Raw genomic sequence first — 14,279 nt, 5'->3', positions numbered from 1 at the left:
TTTGTCACCGGGGGCTGAATAGGTTCTGGAAACACAAGGTTGTGTCTATAACTGGACTAGTGATAGATAGGTGTGGTGAATGAGGAGTGATTGATATTCCTCAAACGGCTTTTCAAATTCAGTCCTTTTATTGCAAGCTGGTCTCCACTTCAAAGGCTTTACAGTAATTATACCTCTAGAGACATCTCTCCACATACCTCTACTCCAGCATACCAGTGAAAGAGGAACTGAAAATACACTGTTTGGTTTTACACCAGAAGTATCGATCCAGTGTTGAGACCCAAGGCTTTGAATTAGCTGAAGATTGATAGTGGTATTGATTTATATTCTCTCAGTATGACTTTCCACCTCCACCCGAGGTGTTGAACATCAGGAATGACTCTTTCATTATTTGGGAGCAGAGGTCACAGAGCTAAACGTTGAACCCTCTAAACACCGGTCTAGATGATCATCTCATGTTCAGTACGAGAACAAAGCCTCCAGAACGTGTTCCAACATGTATTTAAGACAATAAGACTTTAGGGACGTGACCATTGCTCTCATAGCAACATTAGAGTTGTTGTACGATTGAATAACAGCTGGAGTTGGTGTTGACTTCGTCACACCCAACTCTAACAATACACACAATCCAAACCTGTCTTTTATTTTTAGATCCAGTCTCTCTCTATGTATATGTCAAATTCATGAAGTAAAACGTGTTTGAAAGAAACAATCGAATCTGTTCAGAGTAGGGTTGTCCCAATACCAATATTTTGGAACCAGTACCAAAATGTATTTCGATACTTTTCAATACTTTTCTAAATAAAGGAGACCACACAAATGGCAATATTGGCTTTACTTTAACAAACAATCTTACGGTACATGAAACATACTGTATGTTTCTTATTGCAATTGTGTCCTTAAATAAAATAGTGAACATACTTGACAACTTGTCTTTTAGTAGTAAGTAAACAAACAAAGAGTCCTAATTAGTCTGCTGACATATGCAGTAACATATTGTGTCATTTATCATTCTCAGTTAATATAACTAATATAGACACTTACATCATGTGTTGTCTTCATTATAACACTTATATAAGACTTTTAAAGTCATTTTGATAGTAAGTTAATATAACTAATATAAACACTTACATCATGTGTTGTCTTCATTATAACACTTATATAAGACGTTTAAAGTAATTTTGATAGTAGGCTATTATAGCTAATATAGACACTTACATCATGTGTTGTCTTCATTATGTCACTTATATAAGACTTTTCAAGTCATTTTGATAGTAGGCTATTATAGCTAATATAGACCCTTACATCATGTGTTGTCTTCATTATGACACTTATATAAGACTTTTAAAGTAATTTTGATAGTAGGCTAATATAGCTAATATAGACACTTACATCATGTGTTGGCTTTATTATGACACTTATATAAGACGTTTCAAGTCATTTTGATAGTAGGCTAATATAGCTAATATAGACGCTTACATCATGTGTTGTCTTCATTATGACACTTATATAAGACGTTTCAAGTCATTTTGATAGTAGGCTAATATAGCTAATATAGACGCTTACATCATGTGTTGTCTTCATTATAACACTTATATAAGATGTTTAAAGTCATTTTGATAGTAGGCTATTATAGCTAATATAGACGCTTACATCATGTGTTGTCTTCATTATAACACTTATATAAGATGTTTAAAGTCATTTTGATAGTAGGCTATTATAGCTAATATAGACACTTACATCATGTGTTGTCTTCATTATGACACTTATATAAGACTTTTCAAGTCATTTTGATAGTAGGCTATTATAGCTAATATAGACACTTACATCATGTGTTGTCTTCATTATGACACTTATATAAGACTTTTCAAGTCATTTTGATAGTAGGCTATTATAGCTAATATAGACACTTACATCATGTGTTGTCTTCATTATAACACTTATATAAGACTTTTAAAGTCATTTTGATAGTAGGCTATTATAGCTAATATAGACACTTACATCATGTGTTGTCTTCATTATGTCACTTATATAAGACTTTTCAAGTCATTTTGATAGTAGGCTATTATAGCTAATATAGACACTTACATCATGTGTTGTCTTCATTATGACACTTATATAAGACTTTTAAAGTAATTTTGATAGTAGGCTAATACAACTAATATAGACACTTACATCATGTGTTGGCTTTATTATGACACTTATATAAGACTTTTCAAGTCATTTTGATAGTAGGCTATTATAGCTAATATAGACGCTTACATCATGTGTTGTCTTCATTATAACACTTATATAAGATGTTTAAAGTCATTTTGATAGTAGGCTATTATAGCTAATATAGACACTTACATCATGTGTTGTCTTCATTATAACACTTATATAAGACTTTTCAAGTCATTTTGATAGTAGGCTATTATAGCTAATATAGACACTTATATCATGTGTTGTCTTCATTATAACACTTATATAAGACCTTTAAAGTCATTTTGATATTAAGTTAATATAACTAATATAGACACTTACATCATGTGTTGTCTTCATTACAACACTTATACAAGGCGTTTAAAGTCATTTTGATAGTAGGCTATTATAGCTAATATAGACACTTACATCATGTGTTGTCTTCATTATAACACTTATATAAGACGTTTAAAGTAATTTTGATAGTAGGCTATTATAGCTAATATAGACACTTACATCATGTGTTGTCTTCATTATAACACTTATATAAGACTTTTAAAGTAATTTTGATAGTAGGCTAATATAACTAATATAGACACTTACATCATGTGTTGGCTTCATTATGACACTTATATAAGACTTTTCAAGTCATTTTGATAGTAGGCTATTATAGCTAATATAGACGCTTACATCATGTATTGTCTTCATTATAACACTTATATAAGATGTTTAAAGTAATTTTGATAATAGGCTATTATAGCTAATATAGACACTTACATCATGTGTTGTCTTCATTATAACACTTATACAAGACGTTTAAAGTCATTTTGATAGTAGGCTATTATAGCTAATATAGACACTTACATCATGTGTTGTCTTCATTATAACACTTATATAAGACTTTTAAAGTCATTTTGATAGTAGGCTATTATAGCTAATATAGACACTTACATCATGTGTTGTCTTCATTATGTCACTTATATAAGACTTTTCAAGTCATTTTGATAGTAGGCTATTATAGCTAATATAGACACATCATGTGTTGTCTTCATTATGACACTTATCTTATCTTATCTGTCTTGTCTTTTAACAAAGAAACAAGGAAGTCACAATCTTCGTTCAATGAATGTTCTGCAATTTGTCGTCCCCAAAGTAAGAACTGAACTGGGCAAGAAAGCATTTAGGTTTTCAGCAGCGAAGGCTTGGAATAACCTACAATCGAATATTAAACTTCAAACCCTTGTTACGTTGAATGAGTTTAAAGCTTCTGTGAAAGGACTGCAGTCTACCTTGTTTGTATGCACATGTGTTATGTGAGCAAGTTTTAATGTCGTAAATGTGATGTTTTATGTATTTGTTTACTGTTTTTAATGTAACCTTGCTGCTGCCTTCTTGGCCAGGTCTCCCTTGGAAAAGAGATCTTTGATCTCAATGGGATTTTACCTGGTTAAATATAGGCTAATAATAATAATAATATAAGACTTTTCAAGTCATTTTGATAGTAGGCTATTATAGCTAATATAGACACTTACATCATGTGTTGTCTTCATTATAACACTTATATAAGACTTTTAAAGTAATTTTGATAGTAGGCTAATATAACTAATATAGACACTTACATCATGTGTTGTCTTCATTATAACACTTATACAAGACGTTTAAAGTCATTTTGATAGTAGGCTATTATAGCTAATATAGACACTTACATCATGTGTTGTCTTCATTATAACACTTATATAAGACGTTTAAAGTCATTTTGATAGTAGGCTATTATAGCTAATATTGACACTTACATCATGTGTTGTCTTCATTATAACACTTATATAAGACTTTTAAAGTCATTTTGATAGTAGGCTAATATAACTAATATAGACACTTACATCATGTGTTGGCTTTATTATGACACTTATATAAGACTTTTCAAGTCATTTTGATAGTAGGCTATTATAGCTAATATAGACACTTACATCGTGTGTTGTCTTCATTATAACACTTATATAAGACTTTTAAAGTCATTTTGATAGTAAGTTAATATAACTAATATAGATACTTACATCATGTGTTGTCTTCATTATAACACTTATATAAGGCGTTTAAAGTCATTTTGATAGTAGGCTAATATAACTAATATAGACACTTACATCATGTGTTGTCTTCATTATGACACTTATATAAGACTTTTTAAGTCATTTTGATAGTAGGCTCTCATAGCTAGTATAGACACTTACATCATGTGTTGTCTTCATTATAACACTTATATAAGACTTTTTAAGTAATTTTGATAGTAGGCTATCATAGCTAGTATAGACACTTACATCATGTGTTGTCTTCATTATAACACTTATATAAGACTTTTAAAGTCATTTTGATAGTAGGCTATTATAGCTAATATAGACACTTACATCATGTGTTGTCTTCATTATAACACATATATAATACTTTTAAAGTCATTTTGATAGTAAGTTAATACAACTCATATAGACACTTACATCATGTGTTGTCTTCATTATAACACATATATAATACTTTTAAAGTAATTTTGATAGTAAGTTAATATAACTCATATAGACACTTACATCATGTGTTGTCTTCATTATAACACTTATATAAGCTTTTAATTTTTTGCGGCTCCAGACAGATAATTTTTTTGCGTTTTTGGTCCAATATGGCTCTTTCAACATTTTGGGTTGCCGGCCCCAGTGTTAGACTGACCTGTATTCAAATATCGGTGACGATTCTTCACACTGGTTATGCCGTTTAGTTCTGCAGCCTAGCAGAGTAAAGACCAGCCTGGCAGGGAGTCTAACCTCACGCCATGATGAATGCACTCATCTGGAATCAGACATGATGCTGTGTGGAGGGGATATCAGCGTCATTATGTTTGACGTGGTCTCCTGTGAGGGAAGTCCAGACTAGACCGTGTGCTAATGACTAAAGACCGGCTGTTGATTAGCTTTACAAGAGATGAATAATCCATTCTCACATGTCCAACGTACAACTGCAGCATATGGCCAAAGATGAATATCAAATCTGGGAGCAGCTCTCTGTGAGATTACAGGCTCGGTGGCGTGTGTCCCAAAGTCACCCTCCCCAACCCGACCCACAGATTAGAGGCCTCTTGGGTCAGTAGGTCTTTGTGTTAGGGCGCTCACGTCTTCTTTCAGTTTTACATGCACCAGCAATATCAGGATTTGTCATTTGGTTAATCCGGTCTTCTGGAGTCATTTCCCAAAGTCTCTTGCTGATACTTTATTTTCATTGAACAGTAAATCCATATTGACTCACATAATTCAACACGTTCTGATCAAAGTGTGTTTGGGAATGTGGAAAGGCCTCCCACTTGGTGGTAGCGATGCCAAGTCCAATGTCCTTGGGTCAATATCCTGGTTGATAGACCCCTGGTTGATAGACCTCTGGTTAATAGACCTCTGGTTGATAGACCCCTGGTTGATAGACCCCTGGTTTATAGACTCCTGGTTGATAGACTCCTGGTAGATAGACTTTCATTGGCCAGGTAGTCACCGGGTTTACTTAAGAAGGAAAGCTCTTCGTCTCGGTAGCCTTCCAAGGCTAATCCATTATTTTCCTTGGCGGAAGGAGGTTGTTTTGGTCTGTCTGTCTGTCTGTCAGAAGGATTAGTCAACAACCACAGTGTTTGTTTCTCCAGGGACCTTAAGACACTGGCGTCAAACTCAAGGCCCGGGGCCAGATGTGGCCCGCCACGCCATTTTATGTGACCCGTCAAATGCTGGTAGTAATGTGCGTCAATGAAATACTTAAATAAGGCTGTAACATCAGAAAATGTGTCAAAAGGGAAGGATGCGCTGTAACCCAGTAAACCAGAAGAATTTTTTGTCTGCAAAGTCCCAAAAATAGGTCAGTCTGACTTGAGAGACGTTTCCAGACTTTTCCACGCACAAATTCGAATTAAAAAAATAAGCACATAAGAGTTTTCAATGTAACTGACGGCCACAAAACAGTTTTCGTCATCACTGTTCAATTATTGTAACGTCTGTTTATTGAGCAAAACTCTTCATTGTCGGACATAAACACATGACCAAAACATTGGTGAAAAAATAGTTTCTATCTAGCAAAAACTGGTCGTTTTCTGCCGTACAAACCAGACCAAAACCAGCTTTGTCATCTGTTAGATCAGAGCTTGGCAAATATTTTGACTCGGGGGCCACATTGAGAGTGGAAAATGTGTCTGGGGGGCCAAGGTGTGTATAAATTATATATACATATTTATCTGTAAAAACCTGCTGTACAGTGTGCGTGTGTGGGTCCCTTTTTTTCAGGAACACTAATACCAAAAGTCACAATGTCCGATAGAGTTCAAAAAAACGGAACGGAATTTTACAGTTTTTTACTGAACGTAACACCCAAAGTGTACATTAACATAAAGAAAGTGGGATTTACAATATTAACTATGAACGATAAAACACTGAATATTAACAACATATGAACGTCGCTCCTCTTTTACCTTTCAGACCAGCTCCTCGATAGTTGTGTATCTTTTACAATCAAGCAAAACACGACAAAAATGTAAAAAAAAAACAGCAAAATATGAATGCAAAGTGTAATAAACACCTACAATATGATATTTAATCACGTAAAAATCGGTTTCTGACGCACGCGTTTCGGGCTGGGTGCTCTGAAAACAAACCCCGCCCTACTCTGCTTTGTTACTGGTCTGAGCTGCTGTGACGTAGATTACCGTAATAACTCGTATAACACCCAAAAGCGCAGATTTCGACCATTGAAATATTTTCTATAGTTCAAGACTTACGGTCATTTAAAAACAGCACTTCACATCTTAATGGCGGGGACAGTTTTGATGTTAAAGGTCTAAAAAAAATGATGTAGAACGTCCGCTGGGCTGGATTGAAAATCTTAACGGGGCGCATGTGGCCCACGGGCCGTACTTTGCCCGCGTCTGTGTTACATCAACAGCAGCCGCTCGCTCTTTCTCACTTGCGCCAACACATGCGCATAAGGCACTTAGCCAGTGGTGCGTTTACAGCCACACACAAAGTCGGACAACTCCAGTACCGCACGTAATGTCTAATTCCGGGGACGGCGTGGCGCTGTTGGGAAAGTGGCCGTGTCAGCAACCTGAGGGTTCCTGGTTTGATCCCCACCTTCTACCAACCTCGTCGCGTCCGTTGTGTCCTTGAGCAAGACACTTCACCCTTGCTCCTGATGGGTGGTGGTTAGGGCCTTGCATGGCAGCTCCCGCCATCAGTGTGTGAATGTGTGTGTGAATGAGTGAATGTGGAAATGGTGTCAAAGCGCTTTGAATACCTTGAAGGTAGAAAAGCGCTATACAAGTATAACCCATTTACCATTTACCGTTTAATTCCAGGTCGTTACACTATGATTTACCAATCAAATGTGTGCTTTAAGGGGATTAGATAGATCATCATCATCATCATCGGCGGTCACTCGAACGAGTATGACGATCCTCCTGGTAGGGGTGTATCCCTTTATGGAGGACGCCTGTGCGTGACTTAGTTTAACGTGGGGAGACTGGTGCACAGACAGTCACCACACGATCCTTGACAGATTCGGGTCAGGGTCCAGTGGCATGGAGTCCAAGACGACTGGGGACCCTTTTCTGCTGCAGCCTTCCACCACCGTTGAGGTCTTCACCGTATCCCTGGCTAGGGGGCAGTCAGGTACTAGGCCTTTGCCAAGGGCCACCTGGGGTAACAGTAGTAATAATAATAATAATAGATTTTATTTGTAAAAAAGCACTTTATATCGAGTAAACAATCTCAAATAGATAGATAGATAGATAGATAGATAGATAGATAGATAGATAGATAGATAGATAGATAGATAGATAGATAGATAGATAGATAGATAGATAGATAGATAGATAGATAGATAGATAGATAGATAGTACTTTATTGATTCCTTCAGGAGAGTTCCCTCAGGAAAATTACAATTCCAGCAGCAGTGTACAGAATTGAGATATGATTTAAAAAGTAAATAATACAAAATTAAGAATCTTAATTTATAGATATTAATCATGAAATGCTGTTATTATATTAAAGAAATACTAATAGAATTATATGTTTTACAAACAAAGTTACAGGAATGTACACATGATTCCATGCTTATATCTCATTGTGCAACATGTGAATGTTTTAATGGGATCTCTGAAAGGGTGCAAAATATTTCCAAAGCAGGACCTCTACCCAGACATTACAATACTATATAGTACACAGCTCACGAAAAAAACAATATTTTTTGTTACTGTCATTGTAAGTGGGCCAAAACACTTACATTAGAGAATATACTCATGGAAATGACTGCTGTCATTTGATTATAATAATAAGACATTTGTTGTTAAATTGTTGCCCCCGGTGCGCCCCCTCCCCCCTGGCTGGGGACTTGCGGCCCCCAGACCTCCATCTTATTTTCAGTCTTTTTAGTAAGTTGAAATCACATGCTTGGGTAGAACTTGAACATGTCGGTCATCTGCATACAATTGTCACATCTCGTGACCTTCCCCAAGTCCGCTATCATCTCCCTCCTGTGCCGCTAAGAGCATTAGAATCATGATCGCCCGGTCTTTAGACCCACTGCTCTACTTTCCCATGCAGCGGTGCACGTGCAGGCCGAGGTAAAGGGGGGGTGGCGGGGACGCTCTGATGCAGCCCAGATGGAGCTAGACTGATTATCCTTCCAGGGTGACGTGACCCCCCCGGTCCTTGGCTTAGCCACAGTAGATCAGCGTTGCATTAAAATGTCAAAAAGAGCTTAGTCTCGATCATTTACATACTGACTCAGGTTGTGGTTTCTACCTTGCAGGCCTTCGGACAAGCCTACTCCAACCACAGGAAAGTGGCGGCGGACGGAGAGAGCCGCGAGGAGACTCTCATCCAGGAGTCGGCGTGCAAGGAGGCCTACTACGAGCAGAGGGTCCTGGAGCTGCAGAATGAGCTACGCCAGACCCGCAGCGTTGTCGCCAACGCCCAGTTTGAGAACGAGCGCCTGACGACCATCGCGCAGGAGATGAGAGAGGTGACCACCTTTTCATACGTTCTTCAGAATATAAGAACTCTTACTTTTGGGAGACGCTAACCCAGCATCTGCCACAAAAAACATAGCATTACAGTGTTTCCCATAAACTGCCAAGATACCTGTGGCGGTGGGGGCGTGGCTATGGGCGTGGTCACCATGACATCATTGAGTGATTTGCATAATTTACTACAATGATATGATTTTCTCTAAAAAGGCTCAAAAAATAAATAATAATAATAACAGTTTTGTTTTAAACGTCCATCCATCCATCCATCCATTTTACAATATAATTACAACACTTTACTGTACATATTTATATACAGATTTGAACAATAAGTTATTCACTGAAATATATTTATTAATTGTGGTTCTTACAAAAAATATATCTTATAAAATATAAAAGCTAAAATGTCTCAAAAAGCTCTGCTCCGTTAATTAGTGCATACTAAATAATTTAACTTTAGCCTACTACTACAACCATTTTATTTACCAGCAACATAAAGTGAAACAGAGGCAGAGGTGTCCTGCCACAGTCAGTAACAAATAAACAGAAAACAGTAGTGGTGGTAGATAGACACAGAGCTTCATCAAACATCTGATCCACTGAACAAAGAGCTCCAAAAATCTTGAACATTAGACTGCCATCAGTTTTACTCCCTACACTTAACCATGTGTTTCCTACTGCCTGCAGACTTTGCACCCTTTGTTATATACACATGTTGTGTTTCTAATATGAATACATTTAATAAAGTCAAATACAAATAAGGCAACAAGAGAAGTATCCTACACTTCTCTTTTGTAAAGTAAATGTGAACAGTCGATATGGGCATCTACATCAACTGTATGATTTGCCTGAGAAGCTGGAGAGGACAAAAAATAAAAAATAAAAAAATAAATTATTTTTATTTTTTTATTTTTTTTATTTGTGGCGGACGTAATTCTTTCGTGGCGGGCCGCCACAAATAAATGAATGTGTGGGAAACACTGCATTATTCTGTACTGACGGTGAATTAACTTAAAGGGAAAGTGCACTTTTTTAGATTTTTACCAATCGTTCACAACCATTATGAGAGACAAGAAAACAAAAGGTTGTTTTTTTTTGCATTCTAACATAAAAAAACAGCTTGTTCCTGGTGACTAGCAATGCAGCTAATGTTAACGTCAACAATACTCCATTTACGTTCGGCAACCTGTATAATAACCAAGCTGTAATAACATTGTTATTGTAAGAGTGAACACAGAGGAACTCTTTTTCTGGCGTACCAACACGTCGGCGTGCCACGGTATTAGCCGCAAAAGCTTGCTCAAAAAAAGTTAGCACGAAACACGTTTGAGTTTGTAATACACAACAATGTGATAGGACACAAATCTGTACTGAGTGCAAAACATGAACAATCATAATACAGTATCTGTAAAGTATTATTTCATGATTTGTTTGTACACAGCTAGCCAGACGGCATATGTACTTTAGTTGTAATAACACACATGACGTGCTCTGTGTATCATGATCAATATTATAGGGACTCACTCGATGGACAGTTGTGTATTTGGTACAGCTGGCTGGGGAAGTTTTTTCCCGGTTTATTTGGGTAAGCATTCCATTTATGTCCAAATATATTTGCTCCAATTTCCACATTTACAGCGTTATAGTCACTTTCACCTCACTCTCTCGGCTTCATTCTGCTCCACCGTCTCACTCTTCCTCCGTGCTCGCTTCTATAAGCAGTAGTTCATCCTCAGTATATTCAGCTTCAAAAAGGTAAGCTTGTGAATCCTCATGAGTCCAAAAATAGTCGTCTTTGTTGTTTGTTACAGAATCTGCCATCGCCTTTGTATAATTGTGCAGTTCCCCTTTAATTATGTGCCAGGAACAAATTGTACAGTGGAACCTCGATTTACGAGCCCCTCTATTTACAAACGTTTACATGTAAGAACTTTTAGATGGAGCCAAATATGTCTTTTGTGTGTGAACTGTGTCTCTGTGTACCAATGATTAGTTCATTTTATGTCACGCCGGCCGACAAAAAGCAGGGCGCAGCATTTTTGGGGAGGCGGAGCCCTCCACGTCGCTAGTCACTGCTCAGTGCGTGTGTTTTTTCACCTTTTGGCAAGTTTTATTCGTTTTGCTAATTCAATATGAGTCCACAAAAAGCATCAGACCCGTGTGGAAAGAAGAAGAAAAAAGAAAAAACTATTAATGGCGCTCACAAGCATAGAATAGCAAGAATCAACAAAGCCGGTTTCGCACCACAGCAAGTTTTAATTGTGATAAGACCGGACTCTAAAAATATGCCAGAGCAGACTTATTTCACAGCGGAGGAAAAGACACCTCCCGCCCTCTTCCTTGTCTTCCTCTGTCTGCTGCATCCTTTCTGTTCAGCTCCTCTGCCGATATTAATGTGTCTTTTACTTACTTATGTTTATTGTTGTAACAATATAGTCGTTAAAGTTAAGGATATAAATGATTTCTGATCATTTGTGAGGGCACCAAAGGGATTTCTGTGTGTGTGCGTGTTGACTTGGTATTGTGTTCAGAGTGTACAACCCTTCTCTAAATTCTCCAATTATTCATTTTTGCATTGTTTTTCATCGAGAAAGTTGCCTCACTGCACACACTTTTCTTTTTACGAACCCTAAACAAGAAGCATTTAAGTTCGTAAATGGAGCTTCCACTGAAATAAGTCATCCATTCTGCACACGACTGACATTAATGCATGAGTGCCACATTTTGGTCATCTCTTGGAGTCTTTAAGTGTGCCAGAAGGAGCTGACGTTTGTTTGTTTGTTTGCATAACCTTGTCTGTTGTTGGCGTCACGCGAGAACCAGACTAATTGTTTGTGGTAGACTGAAGGAACATTTTGTGACTACTACTTCTATTGTACACCCAGGGTGGAGTTCAACTGACATGTTGAGGTTATGAAAAATACGTTTTCACACATTCTACCAACACGTTTTTACGCATTCGACCAACACGTTTTCATACATTCTACCTACACGTTTTCACACATTCTACCAACACAGTTTTACACATTCTGCCTAAACGTTTTTACACATTCTACCAACACGTTTTTACGCATTCGACCAACACGTTTTTACAGATTCTACCAACACCTTCTACACATTCTACCAACACGTTTTTACACATTCTGCCTAAACGTTTTTACACATTCTGCCTACACGTTTTTACACATTCTACCAACACGTTTTTACACATTCTACCAACACGTTCTACTCATTCTACCAACACGTTTTACACATTCTACCTACACGTTTTTACACATTCTACCAACACGTTTTCACACATTCTACCAACATGTTTTCACACATTCTACCAACACGTTTTTACACATTCTGCCTAAACGTTTTTACACATTCTGCCTACACGTTTTTACACATTCTACCAACACGTTCTAAACATTCTACCAACACGTTTTCACACGTTACCAACACCCTTTCACACATTCTACCAACACGTTTTTACACATTCTGCCTACACGTTTTTACACATTTGACCAACACGTTTTTACACATTCTACCAACACGTTTTCACACATTCTACCAACACATTTGACACATTCTACTAGCAGGTTTTACACATTCTACCAACACCTTTTTACACATTCTACCGACACGTTTTTACACATTCTACAACATGTTTTCACACATTCTTCCTACACGTTTTTACACATTCTACCTACACGTTTTTACACATTCTACAAACACGATTTTAGACATTCTACCAACACTTTTTCACTCATTCTACCAACACGTTTCACACATTCTACCAATATGTTTTACACATTCTACCAACGCATTTTCACACATTCTACCAACACGTTTTTACACATTATACCAACACGTTTGTACGCATTCGACCAACACGTTTTCACATATTCTACCAACACGTTTTACACATTCTACTAACAGTTTTTACACATTCTACCGACACGTTTTTACACATTCTACCAACACGTTTTCACACATTCTACCAACACGTTTTCACACATTCTATCAAGACGTTTTACACATTCTACTAACAGGTTTTCACACATTCTACCTACACATTTTTACACATTCTACCTACACGTTTTTACACATTCTACCTACACGTTTTTACACATTCTACAAACACGTTTTCACACATTCTACCTACACTTTTTCACTCATTCTACCAACACGTTTCACACATTCTACCTACACGTTTTTACACATTCTACCAACATGTTTTTAGACATTCTACCAACACTTTTTCACTCATTCTACCAACACGTTTTATCACACATTCTACCAACACGTTTTTACCAACGCATTTTCACACATTCTACCAACACGTTTTTACACATTCTACCAACGCATTTTCACACATTCTACCAACACTTCTGGTACTCGTCATCTTCCCAAACAACGGTCATTAATGCATAGCGTGATTGTCTGCGCCCCACTTTGGACAATGTCTGCCGCCCATCATGGCTTCCTTTGAACAACCTCATTAGGGTAACGAGAGCGGTGCAGTGGTCATGTGACGTGTGATGAAGCTGCTGAGTTTTGAAGTCTGCCAGTAAAGTCGATCTGAAGCGATGAATGTTGATGAACAAACTCCAGGAGGGGAGCAAGAAGATGGTGTCCCCCTGATGTTCAAGTACGGACGTATGCTGAATCTAAGACGTTGGTACTGTATGTGAGATGAGGAGGTTCTCTGGTCTTGTAATCCACTCTCCTACCTTGCTGTCAACATGTGCTACTTGAATTATTCCACATCTTGGAGTGGAGTAGAAGGTGGAACTGGAAGAAGAGTAAAGAACAACATTAGCGTCATCAAAGCTGCAGCCTCTCTTGACTTCCATCTTGAGACGGATGTCTGCCTGAGCTTAGGGAACACTTGGCAATGGCCCGTCTCTCACCACCACTTACATTCCCAACATAATTAGGTCAACTGCTGCTGAGCTCTGCTTCCAAGTTGGTCGTCACGGAAACAGATGTGCACCGCCAGCCTTGTTTCAGTCTGCTCGGCCCTTTAGTCCTGCAGGAGAAAAGTTCTCTTTTTGTTCTATTGTGTGAATTCTTT

General features: G+C 37.5%; 2 protein-coding genes across 3 annotated transcripts in view; both read left to right on the top strand.

Moving 5' to 3' along the window:
• Positions 1-14,279, top strand: part of LOC133653462 (protein Wnt-7a-like) — a 263,307-nt gene that overhangs the window by 124,209 nt on the left and 124,819 nt on the right. The window lies entirely within an intron of this gene.
• LOC133653459 (protein bicaudal D homolog 2-like) overlaps positions 1-14,279 on the top strand; it is a 104,413-nt gene that overhangs the window by 48,337 nt on the left and 41,797 nt on the right. For both annotated transcript variants that reach the window (XR_009826724.1, XM_062052744.1), the window contains exon 2: positions 9,001-9,213. Coding sequence is in view for 1 of the 2 variants with exons in the window: in XM_062052744.1 (XP_061908728.1) it covers positions 9,001-9,213 (213 nt within the window). In the remaining variant the exon portion in view is untranslated. The remainder of the gene's footprint in view (positions 1-9,000; positions 9,214-14,279) is intronic.

This window comes from Entelurus aequoreus, linkage group LG07 (assembly GCF_033978785.1).
Source record: "Entelurus aequoreus isolate RoL-2023_Sb linkage group LG07, RoL_Eaeq_v1.1, whole genome shotgun sequence".
NCBI classification, from domain to species: Eukaryota; Metazoa; Chordata; class Actinopteri; order Syngnathiformes; family Syngnathidae; genus Entelurus; species Entelurus aequoreus.
Note: the sequence above shows the minus strand (reverse complement) of the source record. Positions and strands in the feature narration are given on the sequence as shown.